This window comes from Nesoenas mayeri, assembly GCF_963082525.1.
Source record: "Nesoenas mayeri genome assembly, chromosome: 2".
NCBI lineage: Eukaryota > Metazoa > Chordata > Aves > Columbiformes > Columbidae > Nesoenas > Nesoenas mayeri.
The window spans coordinates 18,230,534-18,257,141 of NC_137543.1; the positions used below are offsets into that span (position 1 = coordinate 18,230,534).

The 26,608-nt window shown below is 36.9% G+C and overlaps 1 protein-coding gene across 3 annotated transcripts in view; it reads left to right on the forward strand.

Annotated features, from left to right (window-relative positions):
- CSMD3 (CUB and Sushi multiple domains 3) overlaps nucleotides 1-26,608 on the forward strand; it is a gene marked incomplete at its 5' end in the record, with an annotated part of 620,447 nt that overhangs the window by 279,540 nt on the left and 314,299 nt on the right. For all 3 annotated transcript variants that reach the window (XM_080338547.1, XM_080338548.1, XM_080338549.1), the window contains 2 exons: nucleotides 22,003-22,106; nucleotides 25,872-25,984. In XM_080338547.1, the coding sequence (XP_080194673.1) occupies nucleotides 22,003-22,106; nucleotides 25,872-25,984 (217 nt within the window). The remainder of the gene's footprint in view (nucleotides 1-22,002; nucleotides 22,107-25,871; nucleotides 25,985-26,608) is intronic.

The following is a 26,608-nucleotide window of genomic DNA, read 5'->3' on the forward strand; positions in this document are numbered from 1 at the left end:
GGGTCCACACTGGAGCAGCGTACTCCTGAAGGATTGCACCCCATGGAAAGGACCTATGCTGGTGCAGTTCTGAGAATTGTAGAATCATAGAATAATTTTGCTTGGAAGACACCCTCAAGACCATTGAGTCTGGCTGTTGACCTAACACTAGCACTAAATCATGTCTGTAAGAACATCTATCCATAAGAAAGTTCTTGAAGAACTGCAGGCTGTGGGAGGTACCAATGATGGAGAAGGTTGTGAAGGACTATCTCCCATGGGAGAGACCCGACACTGGAGCAGGGAAAGAGCATGAGGACATAGGAGTTGCAGGAATGAAGTTTTATGAACTGATTGCAACCTCAATTGCCTGTCTCCTTGCACCACCTGGGGGAAGGGAAGAGACAGAAGAGTCAGGAACAAAGATATGAAGTTCAGCCTGGGAAGAAAGAGGATAAGGGGAAGTTGGCTTTAGTTTTGTTCTTATTTCTTGCTTTCCTACTGCTATTTTTAGTTGGCAATAAATGCATTTAATCTTCCCCAGGTTGTGTCTGTTTTGCCCATGATGGTAACTAGTGAGTGATCTTCCTGTCCTTATCTCAACCTGTGATTTTTTCATCCCATTTTTCACCTCCTGTCCTGCTGAGAGGGAGTGGTAGAGTGGCTTGGTGGGCAACTGCGAGCCAGTCAAAGTTAAATGACCAAAATTTACATATATCTCTGTCTCCTCATGTATTTAATATTGTGAAAGTATTGAGGATATAGTAAAAGAGTGAAAAATATAGTTAGGAATGGGTCACTTATTTCAAATTTAGTATGGATTTTTAAATAAGGACATAATCAAGAATGCCTGCTAGTGGATGGTGCTTTAGAGAGTTTGTCAGTAATAATAATGCAAAGAAGAAATGGCAGATTAAGCAAGATATTTTATTTCAAAACATGGAGGTTGAAGACTATTCCTGCACTTCTGTCATGTACTACTGAAATGACTAGATTAAGAGAAATCTTAGTTTCATCATGGGCAGATTCTATTGCAAAGAGTTACACAGTTAATTATAGATATGCTTATAATAGCTTCAGCATTACCCAGAAAATACTGTTCTTTGCATGTTAGTGGTTGGACATAATGATACCTCTTTGATACTGCAATTAAGTGCAGACTCACAGATAATTATCAAGTTTCTGAAACAGTGGGTATATAAAAGGTTTACAATGTTATCTGAAACAACATTCAGATATGTTTATAGTTTTCAGTATAAATAGAAAAGGTGTCTAATACTGTTTAGAAGAACCTAAATTTGTTGAGGTTAAAAGACAATGGGATTGTATTACAAGTTAAATCAACTTCTTTTTAGGATATATTGAAGAATTTGCATGTATAAAGTTTTTGCTTACATAATCAGTGGTTTAATGTGTTCAGTTTTGATTCACGCTAATATTGTCTTATTGGTCTGAACAGAATAGGGCTTGCCTTGCATGACTGCTAAAAGGCATAACTTTTGATACTTGCCTTGAAGTAAAAACTGTCATTGATGTGTAATGAAGAGTTAAGAGTTATTTGTAATAACTACAACAAACAATGCCATGGTGTTCATTGTTACATGGTAATATTTACAATATTTTATATCATAGCCACAAGAACCATGAGGCTTTACTGAGCCTAGTATTTCAGGACTTATTATCTGGTATTTCAGACATCCTTCTGTTGCATCATTTGCAACAAAATAGCTCAGAAATTGAGAATCTTCTAAGGGAGAAAGTACCAGATGAAAGACCCTGAAAGGAACTTTAACTCTAGCGTAAATGGACATTCTCCTGTGCCTACATGTCTGCTCTGGGGTGGATACTATGATTTTCTTCTCCGATTGGTTTCAGAAATAAGGTTGATATCAATACAACAGATATATTGTCCCAGACAATCAGCTACCTCGTTAGCTTGGTACTGCATTGCTGTTGGTCTCTTGCCTCATGCAGTTAATGAGGCATGCTATTCATTCCCAAGCCTTGTTGGCAGTGGAGCAGAACCATGACTCTCTTAAAGAGAGACAGCAGTTTGCAACCTCTGAGGTGGAAATGAAAAGCCCAGAGCAGAAGACTTATTTTATTTAGAGTTTTGTATAAGTAAACCATGGGTAGAGGAAGATAATGATTTCTGATGGGTTTAACCCATATATACGTGTGTTTATATATAGATATATTTTTAGAAACAAAAAAACTTCCCCCCCCCGGAAGACTGATTCAGTTAATATCAACTCCATAGAAAAAAAGAAAAAAGCCAAGAAAGCCTTTTCTGTGAAACCTGCTTCAGCACAAACAATGATAAATTTACTTGTGATTAAAAATAGCAAGTGTATTTAAATTTCCCTGCACTAAATGCCCACAATATCTCAGTAAATGCCCACAATATCTCATCTTAACAGAGAAAACACTGGGTGGATTGATTTTAGCTTTTTCTTTTTTTTTTTTTTTTTTTTTTTTTTGGTCTAAAGCTGGCAGTCATTGCTATTTGATATTCTAAAACATTAAATGTCACTTATTGAACTTAAAGAATTATTATGATGAAAGCATTTTCATGTTGTTATAAACATTGCAAGATATTCTGTATTGTGTTGTCTGAATGACAAAATGTCATTTTGAATGTTTTATTGCTTCCATAACTCAAATATCTACTGCTGCTTGCAGTGATAGAAGTTCTGCAGCTGTTCCTTGACCTTTTTCAGAAAGTCTTTGCTGTTAAGTTTAAAACACCGAATGAATGATACACGTGATGAAATTCCAGACAATGATGGAAAGAAAGCTGCTATCTGCTATTAATATGCATATGATAGAAAAAAAACCAACAAATAAAATGAAAGACATACGTAAATTTGTTGATTATAAATGCACAAATTACCTGTTTGACAGGTAGGGTTAAATCATACAGCAATTTTTGATTATATGAGTTCTTAAATTATGATACTTCAAATGCTCTGGATATTTTGTCAATATAACAATGATGAATTTAATTCTTTTGTTCTTAGCTAATACCTAAAAAATACAAATTTTATGTATTGTATATGATAATATTAGTTTGTATATCCCTCTACTGTAGCTTAACACAATAAATTTGCCTCATTGCTGGTGAAGTAAAAAGTCTGTTTCCAGCACTATGCCAAGGCACAATTTTTTGTTTTTATATCTTCATCTGCTTCTTTTTCATTTGTTATAAGGTAAAGCTTAAAAATTGCACAATTTCCTCAGCTTCACTTAATATAAAGGATTACTGTTTGTCAGGCAGTGAATTCCCTGGTTTGTTAGGCTTATTTTGCCATATAGAGTATTCTCAGAGCTAAATCAGACCTGTTAGCCACTAATTGCTAGACAATTGTTATTACAGCATAAGCATTCTAAAGTCATTTTAGAACAAGAGAAAGCCTAATAATGCTGAGGTCAATTGTCAAGTCAATACAAATCCTGGCATTTTTTTTTACTAGTAATGGCAAAAATTCTGTTTGCTGGGCTACATTAAAACATAGTTCAGGTTGTTTACTTAAAAAGAAAGTGTGATAAGAAAATTGCAATTTTAAGTCCTGACTTTGCCCTTCAAAAGGATGGGCTACAATATAATCAGTTTAAATTTGACTACAGGCTAAAATACCAGTGGAATTTGAATTATGGCTATAGTTCAGCAGAGTTCAAGTCTTATGAATTATACTTGCTGATTTCTTTTTTCTAATCCACAGTGACAGAAACACTGTGGAAAACATCAGTGCTAGAATGACAGCCTTTCTGACAGATCTCAGCCATATTCACATCACATATCTTTCACCACCATGTGTCAAGGAGAAAAATAAGCAAAAGTGTTTCTTTTTTCTAAAAAAAAAATCAAGCTGTTTTCCAAAATTGTAAGGAGAAACTAAATATATAAGCTTATTGTCAAATTTAGGTGGATTATCTTAATTTTATATGGCAGTAATTTTAGAAAAAAGGAATTTTACATGAGGACATGTTTGTTGTTGTATTTTTTTTTCTTTAACACCATCATATTCAAAATTCTATATTCAGTGTATTTCAAGCATAAATATACTCTTACTACCTCCATAAATTTCAAATGTGTTTCAAATGTATATAGGTTTCAAAATTTTACTAGTGTTCACATTCTTATCTTTTTATCCATTACATTTTTGAATTATTTTGAAATGAATAATGATTTATGTTTGAGAGTTGGGAGATAGCTGGGTTTTACTTTTAGGGTGGGTTTTTTAATTATTATCTTTGTGTTTGCGTATGCCAGATATCTGTTAGGAAACCTATTATCTGAAATTTGTCATAATGGCAGAAAGTACTGAAAATTTATGACATCTGTTTCCAGCTGCTGTAGTCCTTTACTTTCTGAGAAACTGTTGAAATAGTTTTAAATACCTGGGAAACTCCTCATATGATATTTTCTTCAAGTCTGAAGAAGGTTACTGAAGAAATAACTCACAATTCTTATTCAGTTTACATCATATACGGTTCTCATGTAATCACTGTATATTAGGATGTTCTTATTTTTGTTTATATTCTTAAATTCCATTCTTCCCCTCCTCTTTCCTTATGTCATGATGTTGCTGTTCTCCTCTTGCAAAAATTTCATCTTTTTGTTTCTGAGTTTTTGTGCTTTTTAGGCTAAGCCAAAAATAAGCAAAACAAATTCAGCATAAAGCTGAATGTTTACATTTAATTTACCACAGCTGTGTTATTTTGTTAACCATGTCAAAACTGTCAGTGGAATATTTCCTAAGCTTGCTGTCAAGCCTAAATCTGGTTACAATCCATATTTGTTCGTGTTGACAGTATAAATCTCAAGCAGGCTGGCTGCTTCAGTGTGAATTCAAGCACTCATTTCATGAAGCCCATTTTGGTCAGACCTGTTGGAACAAACTACACTGCAGCTCTTTTTACAGGCAAATGTCTCAAGCCTAGTGTGAAGATATACTATAGCTATTACAGTCAGTGAAATTCTTGGAAAATATGAGCATACATAAGCTTATACACTATATATTTTAATCATAATAATGCTTTTCATCCATGCAGATTTGAGAAGCTGGTATTGTATTTATCAATAGGAGATAATGGACTTTTATTTTAGATGAAACTGGAAAGTAAAAATATTTCAGTTCTGTTCAGAAAATTAAATTCCTTTGTAGTGGTAGCTACACTGTTCTTCCATATTGTTCATGAACATTTTGATCCAGTTAAAAACAAAGAAACAAGCAAGTAAGCAAACAAACAAACAAAACAAAAATCTGAGTGATGTACATAACACAGTTAAAAAAAACAATCTTAGAAATATATGTGGATGGAGGGGAGATTGTCTTAGTGAGGGAATAAAACCAATTGTTGAATGAGAGAATTTGGAGTCAGGAGGTATGTGCATGTACTTTGGGTAAGTGTTGGAGAAAAACAGTGAAATAAAAGAGACATAGAGGAAAAAAAAAAAGTAATTGCAGAGTGATAAATGACTTGTCCCATTCTGTAATTTTACTATAACATTACTTTCATTCTGAAAGGAGGAGAGGTCCATTTTCTCAATTATTGTAGATTTCATCTCATCAAATATTTTCCTGCCATTTCTGTGACTGTAGGAGTGATGTTTTACACTCTGAAAATATGATCTGCCCATAGGGAATAGGTGAGAGATTGTGCTTATTGCAATAACTGCAACAAAAGCAATTACTTCTATTTCAGCCATCAGCAATTTTAGATTCTAGCCATAACATGAATTTCAGGTATTAACTCCACCTTTACTTAAAACTTTAGACAGAACTAAAGGCCACATAAGAGTTTTAGTTCTGTTTGTCTTTCCATAAGTTCCTAACATTGGTCTAAGTTACGACTCTCAGACACTTTGAATTCAAACATATTTTCTTTTTTGTACTTATGACGAATATCAATACCCAAGTTAGAACTTTTAAAGACATGTATGCATATTACCCAGAGACTTTGATAGGAAGGTTCCGGTGCTTGCACAGAGCAATTCATTCATTTTGTAGAATCATAGAATCATTTGGGTTGAAAGGGACCTTAAAGACCATCTAGTTCTGACTCTGCCATGAGCAGGGACACCTTCTGCTAGACCAGGTTGCTCAAAGCCCCATCCAGCCTGGCCTTGAACACTCCCAGGGATGGGGATTCCACAGCTTCTCTGGGCAACCTTTTCCAGTGCCTCTTCACCTTCATTGTGAAGAATTTCTTCGTTGTATCTAATCTATGGTGTTCTCAGAGCCTTCTCCTCTCCAGGCTGAACAAGCCAAACTCTCTCAGTCTGTCTTCATAGGATAGGTGCTCCACCCTTCTGATCATCTTGGTGAACCTTCTCTGGACTGTCTCCAACAGGTCCATGTCCTTCTTATGTTGGGGGCCCCAGAGCTGTATGCAGTACTGCAGGTGGTGTATCGTGAGTGGAACAGAGGGGAAAAGTTGCCTTTCTCAACCTGAAGCTCACACTTCTTTTGATGCAGCCCAGGACACGGGTGACTTTCTGGGCTGCAAGTGCACAATGCCAGCTCATGGTGAGCTTCTCATCAACCAACACAACCAAGTCTTTCTCCTCAAGGTTGCTTTTAATCCATTCTCTGCCCTGCCTTTGTGTTTGGGATTGCCCCGACCCATGTGCAAAACCTTGAAATTGTCCTAGTATAACTTCATGAGGTTTGCACAGGCCCACCTGTCAACGTCCTTCTGGACAGCATCCCTTCACTCTAGAGTATCAACTACACCACTCAGCTTGGTGCCATCTGCAAACCTGCTGAGAGTGCACTCAATCTCACTGTCCATATCACTGACAAAAAAATTGAACAGCACTTGTCCTGTTACTGAGCCCTGAGGATCACCAGTCAGCACTGGTCTCTACTTGGACATCAAGCCATTGAGCATAACTCTTTGAGCGTGACCATCCAACCATCCAGCCAATTCCTTGTCCACCAGGTGGTCCATCCATCAAGTCCATGTCTTTCCAATTTAGAGACAGGGATGTCATGTGGGACAGTGTTGAATGTTTTGCACAAGTCCAGGTAAATGACATCAGTTGCTCTTCCCTTATCCACCAGTGCTGTTTTTCAGGTATGATTTGGCCATATTGAAGCCATGTTGGCTGTCATAAATTGCATCTCTGTTGTCTGTGTGCCTTAGCATAGTTTCCATGAGGATCTGCTCCATGATCTTGCCAGGCTCAGAGGTGAGACTGACTGGCTTGTATTTCCCTGGTCTTCCTTTTTTGTTTTTTTTTTTAAGTGGAGGTTATAGTTCTCCTTTGCCAGTCAGTGGGAACTTCACCAGACTGCCACGACTTCTCAAAATATCATGGATAGCGGCTTAGCAACTTTATCCACTGGTTCCTTCAGGACCCACAGATGTATCTCATCAGGTCCCATGAACCTGCCCATCTTCAGGTTCCTTAGAAGTTCTCAAACCTGATCTTCTCCTACAGTGGGACATTCTTTATCCTCCCAGTCCCTGCGTTTGCCTTCTGTGACTTGGGCAGTGTGGCTGGAGCACTTGACAGTGAACACTAAGGGAAAAAAGTCACTGACTACCCTAGGCTTCTCCATATTCCAGGTGACTAGGTCTCCCATTTCCTTCCAGAGAGGGCCCACAATTTTCATAGTCTCCTTTTTATCAGAGATGTACCTGTAGAAGCTTTTGTTGTTGCCCTTGATGTCCCTGGTCAGTTTTAATTCTATCAGGGGTTTAGTCTTCCTAACCTGATCCCTGGCTGCTCATACAATTTTTTTTTTATTCCTCCCAGGCTACCTGTCCTTGCTTAAGCCTTCTGTAGGCTTCCTTTCTGTATTTGGGTTTATCCAGGAGCTCCTTGTTCATCCATGCAGGCCTCTTCACATTTTTCCTGACTTGCTCTTATTTTTGGATGCATTACTCCTGAGCTTGGAGGAAGTGATCTTGAATATTAACCATCTTTCTTGGGCCCCTCTGCCTTCCTGGTCTTTATGCCATGGTACTCTACCAAGCAGATCCCTGAAGAGGCCAAAGTCTGCTCTCCTGAAGCCCAGGGTAGTGAGCTTGCTGTGTGCCCTCCTTGCTGCCCTAAGGATCTTGAACTCCACCATTTCACGGTCACTGCAGCCCAAGGCTGCCCCACCAGCTCCTCTTTGTTGGTGAAAACAAGGTCCAGCATAGCACCTCTCCTCGTTGGTTTGTCTAACACTTGGAGAAGGAAGTTATCAGTAATGCATTCCAGGAACCTCCTGGATTGCCTGTGCCCTGCTGTGCTGTCCTTCCAGCAGATATTGGGGAAGTTGAAGTGCTCCATGGGGACCAGGACTCATGAGCGTGAGGCTGCTCCTATCTGTCTATAGAGATTTTCTGGTTAGGTGGCCTGTAGCAGACCAGTCTAAGTAGCCAAATGTCTGTTTGTGGCACCAGTCCTGAAACCGTTTGTTGATTTGCCAGATTGAACTGTCCCCGCCCCGTCCCTGTGACCCAAAGGACTGATGGAAAAACTACCTGAGCTCTAGAGTCCCTTACTGCTGCTCCCAGGTCTCTGTAATTCTCCTTAATATTCCTCAGAGTACTCCTGGCTGTGTCACCGCTACCCATGTGAAACAAAAGCAGTGGCTACTAGTCACTGGACTGTACAAAGCTTGGTAGTCTCTTAGTGACATCCCTGATGTGAGCACCCAGTAAGCAGCATGCCTCTCTAGAGAGTGCACCATACTGACAAATGGGTGCCTCTGTACCTCTCAGAAGAGAGTCACCTACTACTGTAATTCCTTACCTTTTCTTAGTTGTGCTGGTTGTTATATAGGGAGCAGACTGGACTGCCTTACTTAGCTCCAGCATCTCTCCTGAGTGACAGGTCTTTCCTCTTCAGTCTGCAGAGTGAAGTGGTTCTGCAAGGACACCTCAGACTTCGGGGGAAGTCTCTTCCTCCTGCTGGTCCTTGCCATTACAAGCTTCCATTCTTCTCCATTATTGCCCCCCCTCCCTTCTGTGTGTGCTGGTGAGGGGATTTTTGGCTGTTTGGCTGTGGGCTATGGGTCCACTGCAGACTCTGCTTGGAACCAGGTATCTAACATCCACAGGTCCTGAGAGAGCTCCCTGAAGTCATTGCTAGGCAACTCTCCATCATCTTTGCTAAGTCAGGAAATGGGAGAGGTGCCTGAGGACTGGAGGAAATCAAATGTCACTCCAGTCTTCAAAAAGGGCAAGCAGGAGGACCCGGGTAACTATAGACCAATCAACCTCACCTCCATCCCTGAAAAGGTGATAGAACAACTTATCCTTGACACTGTCTCAAGGCATATCAAGGATAAGAGGGTCATTACAGGCAGTCAACATGGCTTCACCAAGGGGAAATCATGCTTAACCAACCTCATAGCCTTTTATGAAGACATAACCAGGTGGATAGATAATGGCAAAGCAGTGGATGTGGTCTATCTTGATTTCAGTAAAGCATTTGACACCATCTCCCACAGCATCCTCACAGCTAAACTGAGGAAATGTGTTCTGGAATATCAGGTAGTGAGGTGGACTGTGAATTGGCTGAAGAAAAGAAGCCAGAGAGTTGTGGTCAATGAAACAGAATCTAGTTGGAGGCCTGTATCTAGTGAAGTCCCTCAAGGGTTGGAACTGGGGCCAATACTATTCAATATATTCATCAATGAGGGAGTAGAGTACACTGTCAGTAAGTTTGCTGATGACACCAAACTGGGACGATTGGCTGACATGCCAGAAGGCTGTGCTGCCATCCAGCATGACCTGGACAGGCTGGAGAGTTGGGCAAGGAAAAATTTAACAAAATATAACAAGGACAAGTGTAGAGCCTTGCATATGAGCAAGAATAACTCCAGGTACCAGTATAAGTTGGGGAATGACCTGTTAGAGAGCAGTGTATGGGAAAGGGACCCGGGGGTCCTAGTGGACACCAGGATGACCATGAGCCAGCACTGTGCCCTTGTGGCCAAGAAGGCCAATGGCATGCTGGGAAGTATTAGAAGTGGTGTGGTTAGTAGGTTGAGAGAGGTTCTCCTCCCCCTCCACTCTACCCTGATGAGACCACATCTGGAATATTGTGTCCGGTTCTGGGCCCCTCTGTTCAAGAAGGACAGGGAACTGCTTGAGAGAGTCCAGCACAGAGCCATGAAGATGATTAAGGGAATGGAACATCTCTCTTATGAGAAAAGGCTGAGGGGGTTGATTCTCTTTACCTTGGAGAAGAGGAGACTGAGAGATGGCCTAATTAACGTTTATAAATATGTAAAAGGGTGAGTTTCACGAGGATGGAATGGAGCCAAGCTCTTCTTGGTGACAACCAATGATAGGACAAGGGGCGATGGGTTCAAACTGGAACACAGGAGGTTCCACTTAAATATGAGAAGAAACTTCTTCATAGTGAGGCTGATGGAGCACTGGAACAGGCTGCCCAGGGAGATTGTGGAGTCTCCTTCTCTGGAGACATTCAAAACCCACCTGCACGCCTTCCCATGTAATCTTATCTAGATGTCCCTGCTCCAGCAGGGGGATTGGACTAGATGATCTTTTGATGTCCCTTCCAAATCCTAACATTCTGTGATTGTGTGAACTCCTTCTCAGCTTCCCTAATGTTACACAGCCTCCTCACCACCTCCTGTATCTCAGCCACCTGGTGCAGGAGGTCCTGCACCTGGGTACATCTTTTGAAGGCAGGTCTGCCGCCTGTCCCTCTCCCAGGAGAAAGGTCTGCACTGCAGACAGTTTCTACATTCAGCAGCTCCATCTGCATGGAGACATTGGCCACCACTGGGGTAGATGGTGCAGACCCTCCAGACAGAGCTGCAAGCTTTATTCTCAAAGGAGTGCCCACCATTCTACCTTGAGGGTCAGGTAGGATGAGTGTCCTTGACCTGTGCAGATGGCTGCAGGTCAGTGTTGTGTCCTGTCCTGTGTACTTCAGGTCTGCCACTCACCCAGTGGAATGCCCCTCCTCGCAGAGGTGCTCTCCCTGCACGTCCTCCTGTATGAAATGCTGTGCCACATCCAGGATGAAGTGCCACACCCTGGCTGAGGCACCATGCTGGATTTACCAGCTCTGTTAGCAGCACTCCCGGTAACCAATGCTCCCCAGGTGTTTTTTTATAGGCATGGAGGTGGTCACTGTTGCTCTGGCAATGCCTAGGTCTTTTCAGGGTCTCCTGCCAGAGCTGCCAGCTCTTGGTGTGTCTCTCTGCTGCCCTCACATTTCCCTGCCTCAGGAAAACCAGCTGTGCACAAATAGCTGCCACTCCGCTGCGAATCGGGCAGGCAGGCTCCAGAGCAGCTTCCCTCAGTGACTGACTTTCAGTCTTTTTTGTTTGATGAATTTTTTGCACAGAGACTTGTCACTTTCCTCCACAGTTGAGTTCACTTCGTTGCTTTTGCGAGTCATCTTTATAGTAAATTTTTCTGCTCAGTGTATACCTTTTTCTCATATTTGACTGGAAAATGGTTAGTTGTTTGTTTTGTATGAAGTGACTCCTCTAAAAATTCATGGCACCGTTCTATGGTGGGTTAACCTTGAATGGCTACCAGGTGCCCACCTGGCTTCTCTATCACTCCTCCTCCTCAACAAGACAGGGGAAAAAAAAAGCAATTAAAAGTCTCCTGAGTTGAGATAAGGACAGGAAGATCAGTCACTAGTTACTGTCATTTGCAAAACAGAGTTGACTTGGGGAAATTCAATTAATTTATTGCCAACCAAAGTAAGATAAGGAGAAGTAAGAACAAATTTAAACCAACACCTTCCCGCCACCCCTCCTTTCTTCCCAGGCACAACTTTGGTCTCAACTTCTCTGTCTCTTTCCCCAGGCAGTGTGGGGAGGACAGGGTATGGGGGTTGCACTCAGTCCATAACACTTCCTCGTTGCTGTTTCTTCCTTCTCAAGCTCTTCTCTTGCTCTAGTATTGTCTCTCCCATGGGCTGCAGTTCTTCAGGAGCAGGCTGGTCCAGCATGGGCCTCCAGAGGGTCACAGTTTCCTTCAGGGCACATCTACCTGCTTTGGCCTGAGGTCTTCCATGGGTTGCAGGGTGGATATCTGCTCCACTGTGGATCTCTCTGGGCTGTAGGGGTACAACCTGCTCCAGCATGGTCTTCTTCAACGGCTGCAGGGGAATCTCTGCTCCATCACCTGGAGCACTTCCTCCCATTCCTCTTTTACTGACTTTGGTGTCTGTGTAGCTGATCTTCTCACATATTGTCACTCTCATCCCTCAGCTGCTGTTATGCAGCACTTTTTACCATTTCTTAAATATGTTATCACAGATGCACTACCAGCATCACTTACTTGCTCAATTTCGGCCAGTGGCAAGTCCACCTTGGAGCCACCTGCAACTGGCCCTGTCCAACATAGGAATAGCTTTTGATCAATTCTTAGAGAAGCCACCCTGTACTCATTTGTATAAATTTTAAAGATTTTATGCATGACTTGAAAAAAAAAAAAAAAAGAAAGAGAGAAAGAAACAAACAAACACAAACCCAAACCCAAACCCAAACCAACCACCACCAAAGCACAGACTAAGCCAGCTTTATTGACTTTGGTAAACTTCAATTTATTATCACTTTGCTCTCTGGTATACAGCTTTTTATTTAATATTTACAGATATTTCAAAACTGTTTTGCCTTTTTTGTTTACAGCTGACCTTGTTGCTATTCGGAATTTTGTCAGCCTAAATAAACAAATATGATCCTAGGTTAGCTATGTTCACCTTCCTAATATGGATATAAATTTGTTTTTAATCACATAGCCATGTGTTTTTATACCCCATAAGTTGTAATTAATAGCATCTTTTCTCACCTTTCTCTAAAATCCTTTCATTCATTCCTTATGCTACTATATCAAATGCTTTCCAAGCAGGCTGTTGTGTTCAGCTAGATGTGATAGGGAATAATTAGCATGTTATTCCCAATATAGTTATCCCTGTATTTTTAACAACTGCAGTAAAGGAGATATGGAGGGTTAATTTTATGGAAGAGAAAGACTTTATGTAGATCATTGTCATCTAACTTTAGTCAACAGAAGGCTAATTGCTATAGTTGGTAGACTTTTTTATTTTAAACTGTCTCTCCAGTTAATGAAGAGACATTAGTTTCACTAGAGGTAAAAATCCTAATGTCCTGATTAATTATTTATTGTAAGAGGAATATCCAAAATAGGCAAGATTAATTTATCTCCAAATAGCTTATCTGTACAAAAGCACTGGCTCCAGAGCTAGTAAATGACCACATTTTAGAAGATGTCTAATTTTTAGTTGATTCAGTTTTCACAGAATCACAGAATGGTGGAGGTTGGAATGGGACCTCTTGTCCAAACCCCCTGATCAAACAACACCACATAGAGATGGTTGCTCAGGACCATGACCAGACGAGTTTTTAACTACTCCAAGGAGGGAGACTCCACAACCTCTCTGGGTAACTTGTGCTGGTGCTCAGTCACCCTCGCAGTAAAAAACTGTTTGTTGATGTTCAGGAAGAGCCTCTTGTGTTTCAGTTTGTGCACATTACCTCTGGTCCTGACTCATCAGTGAAAAGAGCCTGGCTCCATACTATTTGCCCCCCTCTCTTCAGGTATTTATATACATTGCTAAGATTACCCATGAACATTCTCATCTCTAGGCTGAATAGTCCCAGTTCTCTCAGTCTTTCCTTATAGGAGAGATGCTTGACTCCCTTAATTGCTTTTGTGGCCATTTGTTAGACTCTCTCCAGTATATCTGAAGCTCTTTTGTACTGGGAAGTACTGGACACCGCATCCAGATGTGTCTCACCACAGCTGATCAGAGGGTAAGGGTCACATTCCTCAATCTGATGGCAATACTTTTTCTAATGCAGCTGAGTATAACATTCACATTCTTTGCAGCAGGGGCACATCGTTAGCTCATGTTCAACATGGTGTTCACCAGGGGGACTCCCAAGTACACTTCTGCAAAGCTGCTTCCAGCTGGTTGGTCCTAAGCATGTGCAAGTGCCTGGGGTTGCTCCTCTCCAAGGGTTGGACTTGTCCCTTCCCCTGGTTGAACTTCATGAAGTTGCTGTTGGTCCACTTCTCCAGTCTGTTGAGGTCCCTCTGTATGGCAGCATGACTCTGGCATATCAGCCACTTTCTTGGTTTGGTGTTGTGGCAAACTTACTGAGGGTACGCTCTGGCCCATCATCCAGATCACCAATGAAGACATTAAACAAGAATGATCCCAGTATTGTCTACTGGGATACACCACTAGTTACTAGTCTCCAACTAGAATTTGTGCTGGTGATCATCACCCTCTAGGCGCAGGCTTTAATCTGTTTTTCAGTCCATGTTACTGTTCACCCAGTGCATACATCAACAGCTTGCCTCTTACAGGAGATAATGTCAAAGGCCTACATGAAATCCAGGTAGACAATATTCACTGTTCTCCTCTCATGTACCAGGTTAGTCATTTTATCATAGAAGTTACCAACTTTACCAACTTTCATAAAGTTGGTAAAGCTTGACTTCCCTTTGGTGAAGCCATGCTGACAACTCCTGGTGATTTTCTTGTCCTTAATGTTCCTGGAAATAGTTTCCAGGACTAGCTGCTCCATGGTAGAATTAATGTTAAATAAATCTATACCTCAGTATAAATAATTAAAATAAAATTATACCTCAGTCTAATAATAAATGATAGATTCATTATATTTTCCTACTGAACCTATTATTCTAGAATCAAATACAGAACAACACAATTATTTTGATGGTGGGACCTGTGATTCTATGAAAATTATGGAGGCAAAGCCAATCAATCAGACTGCAGCATTTTATTAGCTTGTATCATCAGATATAAATACACATCATTTACTTGCTGGGAAGTAGTAGTCAGACATCCTCAGCCCAAAGGCAATTAACCATCCTGAGGACATATGAGGACACACAAATATAGACAGAATGTGTTTTCTTCTCCTTGCTTAGTTTCTCTTCTACCAGAGAATTTCTTTTGATTGATAAGAAAAAGGTGGGCATGGCATTATCAGCAGTCTATAGGGGTTTGTTTGTTTGTTTGTTTCTTTTTTCTAGAGTTAACAGTGAAAATTGATGAAAGTAGATATCTTGCGGATATGTTTCAGTGAGGTGGATTCCTTGCAATTGTTAATATGTTCAGATCATTCATACTGTGTTTTTTTGCAAAATTATGTTTGCAGAAATAGAGTTCTTTGCAGAGCAATGATAGAAGTTCTGGCACCAAAGAAGTGACCAGAATTTCCAAGTCAAATCTTTCTGTCTTCTGTTATCTTCTAGGTACAAATGCCATTCCCATATAATGTTAGTTGTTATATGGGTCATTTCCTTCAATGTCTAGATCAAAAACTTCAACTTCTTTTCTAATAGCTTAATAAAAATGAGTGAAGTTGATTTTACACACAACCACTAGCAACTTTTAGAAGTATAATGAGACAACACTTGCAAAGGTTAATAAATTTGATGTGAGAAAATAGAAAATATAAATATAAAATATGAAGTTGTATAATAATTTATATTGGGAACATGATAAATATACTGACTTAAGTAAAAGGCAATGTGTTTGCTTAATGATTTAGTTACACTCTTATTTCCCTTTGTGGATACTATATTGATAGTTCAATTAAATTGTGTAATTAAAATTATTTTTTTTTATCTTTGTACAAGGCCTTATTTATAAGTTGACTTCTTTTTTTTTTTGTAGAATGCTTCTTTTTATTGAGGTTGCATAAGTTGATTAAATGTTGAGATTGTATACCTCTGATTAATCAGTCTTGGAAACTCTTCTTGTGAATACAAGCCACTACAATACAGGTCATATTTTTATGCAAACAGAAAACTATAGCATGAAAAAAAAAATAATCTCTTCATGCTCTTCTCTTAATGAGCTGTCCTTCTATTTTAAGACTTTCAAATAGTATTTGTTCTCAAGATAGGTACGGACTATACATTTGCTTTCAATTATTTTCACCCCAAAGTAAGTAATTTTAAATGACCTTTATAAATAACTGATTGCAGTATTAGCCTCCAAGGAATTATAAGTGACATTTAGCATTAGTATTGGAGTTAAATAAAACCAAACCAGAACAAAAAAAAAACCCCTTTTAAAGAACCGCATGAAAGAAATTTACAAGTGACTGTGCAAAGCAGAATTCATCTGCTATCTGTAGGACTGAGATTACCGGCAACAACTGACATATAATACTCCAGGATAACCCCAACTGATTTTCATCTGCCTTCACAAATGAACACGATTCTCTTGAAGACCCTGTATCTGGTTTGTGTGGATATTTTGACTGCTTTACAGTATCTCAGAGGGTACTACTTAAATCATTCATGTGAGTGAATTCCATTTTAGATGTCCAAAGTGAAGACATCCATATGCAAATACCTAGTCTCGCTTCATAGTCAAGAAAGGTAAATAGGAACTATTAAGGTGTGGTTGATCTAGTGTGTGTTATCCACCTTTTGATGAAATAGATTACACTCTAGACATATTTTTAACTGGTTATGATGAAGCCTACATAAAATATAAATGTTTGCACTGTAGATGTCTACAGTTAAGTATGATTAACCCTATTGACAACAAATGGACTGAACAATATACAAGTAGCTTTCCAGTTCAGTTGGTCAGCATTTATGTCTTCAAATTATCTTATGGCTTTGTGTGTCACTTGCTTTTTTCTACAATGTTCTATAAATCTCCAAGTTTTCTCTCTCCTTTTCTTGTCCCTCTACCCCTTTTCTCATCCTCTCTGATACTCAATGATTAAATTAAATCTAATTTGAAAGCACAGAATTGCTTAATATTTAGACTCTTTCTTTTTGGGTTGTGTTTTGTTCCTGTAATAGGTGACTACCAGAGAGCCAATTAAACTATTGTTATGCTACACAGCTGCTAGCAGTTCTTGGATATTTTGAATCATTGGATTATATGCAATGTGCAGCAAAATAATATGTAATAATATTGTATTTTTGCTAGATATTTTAATTCAAATTTGTTCCTTACTATTAATATTATCTAAGATATAGCTCACTTAAGCTATATCTTAGCTTAATTTTAAGTACTCTTCTGAGGATAAAAGATTCATAATAGCTTTATAAACTTCTTCATTATTATTTTACTGGTAAAATGTCAAATTTTATGGAGTGAAAACATTACTACACTTCCAAAAACATTTTTAGAGGTACATTTGCGTTGGAAGCTTTAGGACAACAGATACACATGTGGAAATGCATACAACTTTAAACCATTATGCTTCCCCTTTAGAAGCAGTTCTGAAGCACGTATACTAATTTCTGTTACAATTCTGCTTTGTATGTTTTGAAATTTTAAAAAGTTGAGTACTTTACCTGGAACACTGCTTAACTCAACATATTTTATTGAGTGCATAACTCAACATATTTTATTTTAAATAAATTGGTTGTTTATATTTATATGTGTCTATGGAGGAAGAATAAAAGAAAGATTCCCTTTTCCTAACAGTAGTGTCTAGAGGCATGTTTAATAATGTCCTCTGAAAAAAACAGTTCATTATATGATTAGTCTGTATCAGGATAGTTATAATAGTCTGCTACCTGCTGGATACATCACAAAAGCTACTATAAAAGTACAAAATATCAAGGACAACTGCATAGCTCTTTGTGAAAAAGATTAGCAATTATTATTTTGCTTGATTTTGAGTAAAGATATTATTCTCAGCTCTGGGATTATACAAACACATATCTGATATCATTAGTTGACTTGTAATTTGTGAAATGATAGATCATGAGTATGGTGGTAAACTGCCTCAGCTGGAATTCTGCATCTTTGAAATTTCTTTCTTGTGCCTATCTTCCAGAACCCACTTTTGATGGTGTTATCCCACTATCCAGAATCTTGTAGTTCAGGCAAATAACTGGTGAAATATATTTGTCCATAGTATTGTTTCCTGAAAGTATATCTGACCATTTGAAAATATTTTGTGGTCCCTCTGGATTTTTCTTTTGTTTTTATTTTTATTCAGTTTTAAATGAGATTGTGGGGTGGGGCATAAATACAACAAATACATAAATACATTTTAAACATGGTCACTGTTGATATGGGTCAATAAAAACAATGGATCAAATCCAATTTATACTGATGATGCTCATATCTTGCCCTGGAAAACTGGAAAAAAAGACTTTACTTGAATTTATAGATCAAGAATACCTGTCCTTGTGCTTCTGATTACTGTGCATCATTCTACTAACCAGAACAACATCACAGTTTAGTAATGGTAATCGGATTCAAAAATATATAGAACATAGTAACAAATCAGCACAATTTTCCCTGAAGTGTTTATTCTTACAGTAGGAGCTAAAATGTAGAATCACCTTGAGGTTTTACTTTACTGTTAAACTGATTCAAGGATGCCACCTGCCTTTGGTTTGCCGTTTACAACTTTTTCAGAAAACAAACAAACAAACAAAAAAATCAAGACAAAATGTTAGATGACTGGTAAAAGGAGGATTTGGGGCATGCTTATAATAAAATTATAAGTTTACTCTTCTTACCTAAGTCTCAGTTTTTGTTTTGAAAGGTTCCAGCATGCTCAACTTTAAATGCTGATACAATCAAAATACTGTTTTAGTATTGTAAAAGGAATAATCAAGATAATGAGCACTGACAAATCAAGCCATCTTTGGATCTGTTCAAACTAAATCTAACATTGTAAAACAAAAAAATCTGAAAATGTATCTTATCACTAAGAGTATAATACTCATTTTCTTGCCATTCAGGCATATTTGCAAAGATTTCAAATACATTTTTTATTGTACATTGTGTACTTCACACGTCAAAGACAAAGAGCAGAGGACGATATTTTTTTTTTTTAATATATATATATACACACAGTTGTTTTTCACAGTTACAACAGACAAATGCTTGTGCCTTACATTTGTAGTTTATGAGTATATGCCTCTTGCATGTTGGATATTGACAGCTCTGCTGTTGCTGTATGTTACTCTTGCTCTATTTGTGCAAATTCCCTTAAAATGTAATGTGTCCAAGTGTCAATCAACAAACATATTTGGCAAATAAATGGCAAATTTACTCTGCTAAACCCAAAGTTTGTACTGTAAATCAGGTCAGGTGTGGTATGTTAAAATAGAAATAGATATGTTGAAAATAGAAATAGATATGTTGAAATAGATTAGTAGGTTAAATGGAGTTGCTTGCTTACCTTTTAATGATCTGGAGTTATGAAATATTTCATTTGTACTATAACGTGTCTGGAGTGGTTTTGGTAGCCATTTCTAACCCTCTTCCAGCAGAGGTATGCATGATATGCAAAATAATTTACTGTCTCAAGCAATAATATTTGTCTTTTTACTATAAATAAAATACGATCCTATTGGTGGTTACTGTTTCTGGTTTTGTTTTACTACTGGCAGTTTTGTACAAAGTTGCAGCATTTTCTAATTTTCACTTGATCCAGAAACTTTTAAGAAGAAATCATAGTAATAACAACTGCAAGAATAAGATTTTCACATGTTAAAATTCCAAATTTTTAGAGCCACTTACTATAATACAGTATTTTAATTTTTAATATATTCCTAAACTTTGAAAGATATTAATGACTTTATTGCTATTTCTTACAGTAAAAATGTGACTGTTTCACAGATTATTATACAAGACATGTAGACAAATCTATGCACTTTACAAAGTCATACCTATCCATTATCACAGTTTTAGGTGAGTTACAAAGACAGTGGGCCAGAAATTTTTAATAAAACATGCATTTTAGTGCAGCAAAACTTTTTTTTTAATGTACATCTATTTTATTAAAATTATAAAAGCTTTCTTAGAAAATAATTTCAGATTGTCAGATTGCAGAACTGTGAGACATTACATCAGAACAGCCAAGAGTCTTCTAGGATAAAACTGAGCATCAAAAATTTGGTGATTTACCACAGATTAGTGGAAAGATATAAGCTTAAGCCTATGATTTGAACAATAAAAGCAAACTTAGGGACTTAGGGTTGCTTTTTTGCATGTGTTCCACAGTATTCCCTAAGGAGTGAAATACTTTTAATTGAGTTAACAAATGTTGAAAAAAATCTTACATTTCTCCAGTGAAATGAAGGAAATATTTGTTTTAGCTCTCTGACACTGCTTATAAAGACCAGTATTTCAACTACAAAAAAGATGAATGCTTTTTATCGATTTGGTAGTTTTTCATTAATATGAAATATCTGGAAGGTTATTAATTAAAATATGTTTACTGTTACACTTACCAAGAAATACAGGATAATCAGGTTAAATTTCTCCTTGTATTTAATGGAAAACAAGATTAGGATTTAGATGGATTAAGTAATTATACAAGTTTTCTTAACACTTGGATTTCATGATATTATGAATATAAGTTGAAGTTTCTTATGCTGTAGTGCTTAAGTATTGATATTATTGCAAAATGTGTTTCTGTTAATAAGTGAAATATACTTTCAACTTGAATTTGATACTAAAATTCTTTGCTTAGAAACTTCCATGTTTTGTTGTGGAGCTTTACCATGTTCTGATATAACTGCACTTCTAATTGCACATAATATAAATGTGGACCAAAAATGAAGATGCTTTTCTTTTCTGTTATTTTTTTCTTTCTTATTTGTGTTTTTTTTCTTTTTCTCTTCTTTTAAATTTTATTTTATCAATAGTGAATGAAATATGTGTCAACCTTAAATCTAGTTAAGGAATTCAGTTTAGATTCTTATTTTTAGGCTTACAAATTTTGTGGTTAGAACAACACAAAGCATCTAGAATATTTTCTTACACTAAGAAGATTAAGAAGATTTATGTGTGGTTTTGTCTGCTTTACTCAGACAATTAGAGCTAATCAGCTACTTGCCTGCACAATTTTCCATGTCCTCTCCATCTGGGCCCTTTTAACTCTCTGTACTTGACTGTATTCCCTGGGGTGTAACGCATACACACACGGACACACACACACAGACTTTTTTCTGTGAATATGCCAAAGCGGCTGTTCCTAAGTGTACTTATGTTCCCATTTACATCTGTAAAGAAAAGTGTTTAAGTGTTTCTCCTCCTTTTGGAAAAAAATACAATCCTCAGAACTATATCATTTTCGTCAGCTTGCCAGCACTGGCTTTTGTTTGTAGAAATGTGTCCTTCAGACAATTACTAGAACCCCAGTGTAACAAAGTAATATGGGCTTTCAAGGGATATTAATCCATCAGAATGGCATCCACAGCTTTAAACACAAACACTCTCAGCTCTCAGTTTTAACAATAATTAAAGACCATTTATTACAGATATAAGTATTAAAAATTCCTACACATAAGTATTCTGTCATTTTTATCTATATGAAAATTTGAGGAACTTCTATTATTTTAAATAGACAGAGATAGCGTGGTTAATACCTGAGTAGAAACAGTATACTTTTTTTCTAATAATATGGTTGAGTTTTTCTCTAAGTGAAAAATTCTTTGTATTCCTAAAATGGAGCTGTAACCTTTATCTTTCAGCATTAAATATGCATACTGCAGTTTAAATTATGGAATATAAAAAATGTCCAGGCTTCTGATAGCTGCATTTTACTCAGGTTCATGAAATAAGAAAATCACTCTTGCCTCTGATCCAGCTTTATCCTGCTTGATTCAGATTATAGATGTCAGAAGTAAATTATGTTCTTTGCCTTCACTGCATTTACTCTGTGAAATACAACTATTAATTTCTTATTTTAAGACAACTGTATTGCACAAAGTGCAATTAGTTATGTTGCCCTTTGAGTAGATCTTACGCAAAAAGTAATGTGATTATCCATAACTGTGTTAAATTTGAAACAAATAAATAAATAAGTGAAATGACAGTGCTTTGAGCAGGTCAGCAGAGTGATGATACCTTAAAATTATTAGAATTTGTGTTTCATTAACCAAAACTTCTGGGTTAATTACAATAATTTATTTTAAAATATGCTAAAGAAAATCTCCTGTATTTACACTACTGAAAGCTTACTTACAGACTCATCTCTCAGGTACATTTTTTATTTCTAAAGTGTATTTACTTATTTTATTTCCTAGGTTATTCAGATAAATTTTGAAGAATTTGATCTGGAGATTGGCTATGACACACTGACAATTGGTGATGGAGGAGAAGTGGGTGACCCTAAAACTGTGCTTCAAGTGTAAGTCTTTTGCATTTACAGTTTGTGTGGATTATAATTTGTTTTGGTTTTGTTGTTGTTTTGGTTGGTTTGATTGTTTTTGTTTTAATATATATTTATTTTTATTTTAATATATATTTATATATTGTAACTTTCCTTTATTCATCATAAGAATGATATCAAGGATTTATTTTATTCAAATATATTAAAACCAATGTTCACCTTCTTTTTTTCTTTCCTAATTTTATCTCATTATTATTATTAATTGAAAAACTTCTAGCAGAAAGTTCTGCAGTTTCAGGTTTTGCATGTTTTCATCATGATTTCCCCCTTAGATTTATCCTTCAGAGAACAGACTGTCTAATCTTCTATTTCTTATTGTTTTTACAATAATTTGGTCTCTTCTTAGCAACAAGGAGACCTGGATTTGGCCAGGTATTCCAGGTGCAACTACTTTAGGATAATATACATTTTCTTCAGTGGATTATAGATGTGATTATCGTTACTAATAACAGCTTGAAGAAGTGGGAAAGTACGGTCATTTCTATTTCACAAACAGTAACAGTACCAAACTTCAAAATATCTTTTTGATAATGCTGGAATTAAATTTCACATACTCTTTGATTCCTACATTATACAGAATAACCTCTCATGTGGAAAGAATACTTAAGTACCAGTTCACCAAACTGAAGTATTGTTTTTCATTGGTACTTGAATTACAGTAAGATATTAATGCACAGTAGAATGATATTTAAAATTGTGAGTAATACAGTCTGGATATGTTATAGTAACAGATAAGAAGACTTCTTCTCTAAAAAACTAGATAAATAATTTTATAGAATTTTTACTGTGGGGATCCTGGAAAAGCAAAACATCCCCTAATTAATTTGTAGGATTTTAATATTAAATAACATCATAGAATCAGACACACGTATATTATTTTAGTTTACCAATGATATGATCACTGATTATTCTGTGATCAGAAGTATAGATGTTGAAGTCATTAAGATTAAAATGTTTTTTAAAAAATACGTGGAAGATGGAATATAATTGAGTACTGTAAAAAATTTGTAAATCTTTTCTCCTGTGTGCCTTGCAGAGTTTGTCTGAGATACAATGCGTATCAAATAAATCAACTTTTGTACTACTTAATTTCACATTCTAAATGTTAAAATAATTACCTTTCCTCCAGCAAATTGCTGAAGAACATTGAGTTGAATGTCCAGTTTACATGTAAATGATGTGACAATATTTATCCTTCAATTTAGCAAAGTTAATCAGGAAAACTATCCTGATGTTTAATGTGCTAGTTTTACTGGTCGCTGCTAGACAGGGAGGTTCAAAACCAAAAACTGCATTTAAGTGGCATTTAGATAGATAGAATTATTCTTCCTAAATTGAGAATCACATGCCTGATAATTGCTACTCTGTTGGTGCTAATCACAGAAGTAGCTAAACTCCAAGGCCATTTCAGTGCTTGCCATTAAGTTTCCTTCATGCCTATAATTCTGTGCCTACAGAAATGCATGCAGCAACATGACAGACTGCTCCAGGCTAGTAAGCCTAGCACCTGAGTGAAACAAAATCTGAATGAAATACATTTTTGTCTGTGTTTGACAACATGATTAATATAAAGGCATTCTTATTGATTTCCTATGGACCTAAGATCTGTGCAAGATGGAGCAGTTTTATTACAAAAGGACAGAGGGGAAGAAGGAAAATAAAAAGTGGGTCCTCCTACACACATCAGTCACAACACTTTTTCAGGATGTTTGGAAGTCTGCTTTCAGTACCTTGGTCTGACAGCTGCTGCATGTGACTCTTAATGTGATATGTGGGCAGTGGTTCCTGTAACATGCAATTGGAAAATCCAGTGCACAAGGCATGAAACTCATTCTTTTTGTATGCTTGCTGTGTTGGGTGTACATGGATCCACTCTCTCATATTACAGATCATCTTCAGCAGATGGAGAGCGTTCCAATCTTCTGAATATCCTCTAACCTAGTCTTCAGTGTATTTTCTGGGGGGGGGTATATGTTACTAGTATGTGGGAGGGGTAGTTCTGGAGTCCTAGAGGAAGAGGTCGAAAACACCCTGCTGGTTGCCATGACTGTTAAGATGTTTAATAAAAAGGGAGGTATCATCCATTTCTGCTGTTGACAGTGTCCACTGATCATCTTTTGAAAGGGGAGGTTTAAGATCATGCTTCCAGGAGAGGAATCTAAGTAATGAATCCAGGGTAGAGGAAGGAGGAGAGAAATAAAGAAAAAATCCAAACTGTGGAATTTAATTATTACCTTATATAGCTTCCTTCAATTAATGCTGTTTTTTCCTGAATCTTATTGCTCTATGGCCCCAAAATCTTTCCAAATATTGTACAAGGATCCCTAAGAACTTGAAAAAGAGCAACAAGTGAATTCTATGTTCTGTTGATCTATTCTTATTTTCAAAAATGCATATTCAAATGAAAAATCTTGTTTCTGAAAACTGTCTGCATTTAAAAAATATTTATAAATTACTTCTGTAAATAGAAATGATAAAAAATTTGGTGGCTGTTTATCATAGGAAATATTCTCTCTGACATTGCAAAGAGATTAATATTCCCAATGGCTTTAGTGTTCCCAAAATATATTGTCAGTCACCAGTGACGATTACAAAAATCTGTTAGCCATTACACCAGTGCTGTTTCTGAGAAACATCCTGTTAATCTATTAATTTGGCAAAGAGTGAACTCACTGAAGATACTTTCCCTTAGTGTGGGAATGAGCATGTAGTACATTATTTTGGCCAGACATTTACTTGCTCAGTTCTGGCAAGAGACTTTGTAGTAGCTCCATCTGTGGACACAGATGTGGGAAATAGACAAGAATTTCTCCCACAGAGTATTTCATACAGAAACAAACTAAAAAAAAAACAGAGGGGAGAACTAAAGTTAGCTGCAAAATATATTTAAAATAGTCCATTTGAAGTTTCAGCTAGCTTTAAAATATGGTAAGAGCTGCAAAAAAACACACTAAAAGTTCTCATTCTTACACAGTCTTGTGCTTGTGAACCTTTTTACAAGAAGGGAAAATCTTTCAGTACTTTGCACCATTCTGTTTTAGCTAATATTCTTACTAAATTTGTGATAAAGTTTTGAGAAAAAGTGTAATATAACATAAAACTTCAGCTTTCACAACATTTCCTTTTTGATATAACAATATTTCATTCTGCAAACAAAATAAACATCTAGGATTGCATTGATTTGCAAATTTTTGCAAACAATACGAAGAGCTGGAAAGAAAAAAAAATGTTCTTTCTAATTAATCAACATCCTGTATCATTAGGAGGTTTTAAAGTTCTAACATCTGGTATTTTTGTTAATGAATGAATGAACGTCAGCTGAGTCCATCAGGCACATTCTTCCATTGTTGTGATCAGGGGAGGTAAGAGAGTGCAGGACACAGGACTGCCAGGTAAAGTTCAAGATTAGGGGACACACATGTCGTTCTGGACCAGGAACTGGAAGTGAGATGAAATATTTCAGTACAACACAAGCATATGTTGCTTGTTTTTATAGATTGCTGTCAAATTTGCAGTCATTGGAACCTTGAGAGCTGTGTTGGCTAATCAGCTAGTAGATAAATAATTTGGTGTGTGCTGAATACAATTAATTTGAAAACAAAAAATCCTAAAAAATACTTGAGTTTTTAGATTCGTTGGAAAAAGGAAAACAAAAAAATCCTAACCAGCTAACAACAGCGTTACTTAATGGCCTTACAGATTTTTCTTTTTTTCTATCTATAGGTTAACTGGGAGCTTTGTACCAGACTTAATCGTGAGCATGAGCAATCAGATGTGGTTGCATCTACAAACGGATGAAAGTGTGGGTTCAATTGGATTCAAGGTTAACTACAAAGGTAACAGTACATTATTGGAAGCAAATTTAATGGTGTAGCAAAAATGAAGGCAATATTATGACATGTTTTTCTTTCGTATTAGGGGGTGCATTCTATTTTTAGTTTTGTTGGTTAAAAAAAAAAAAAAACCCACAAGAAAATGCAAGCTCAGTTTGAAAAACTACAAAAAATACATTTCTTCTCTTTAAAGGTCTTATGTCACATGAAACTGCACACTTTATTTGGTATTTTTTTACAGCAGCTGATATTTGGCATGTAGTTTCAGATTTATTTTCTGTTATTTCACATTAAAAAATATTAAATTGAAATAATTCAATGATGTAAAGCTAAATAAAGAAAATTAATATTTCCTGCATTTTTTTAAATTAATCATGTTTACCACAACGGAGGCGGGGGGGGGGAGAAAGACACCAACCCTCAGGGAAATACTTGAAATTATTTAGGAGTTTTGGGCTAAGACAAATTTACCTAATAATGTTGTTCTTTATGGTCTTAAAATGTGAAAGATCAATAACGCATAACATAAAACAGCTGTTGCTATTTGAGGCTTCTGGGAGAACACAGAGTTTTCATTTAGCATGAAGAGCAGTATTAACCAAAAAATTAAGAATTACATATATATAT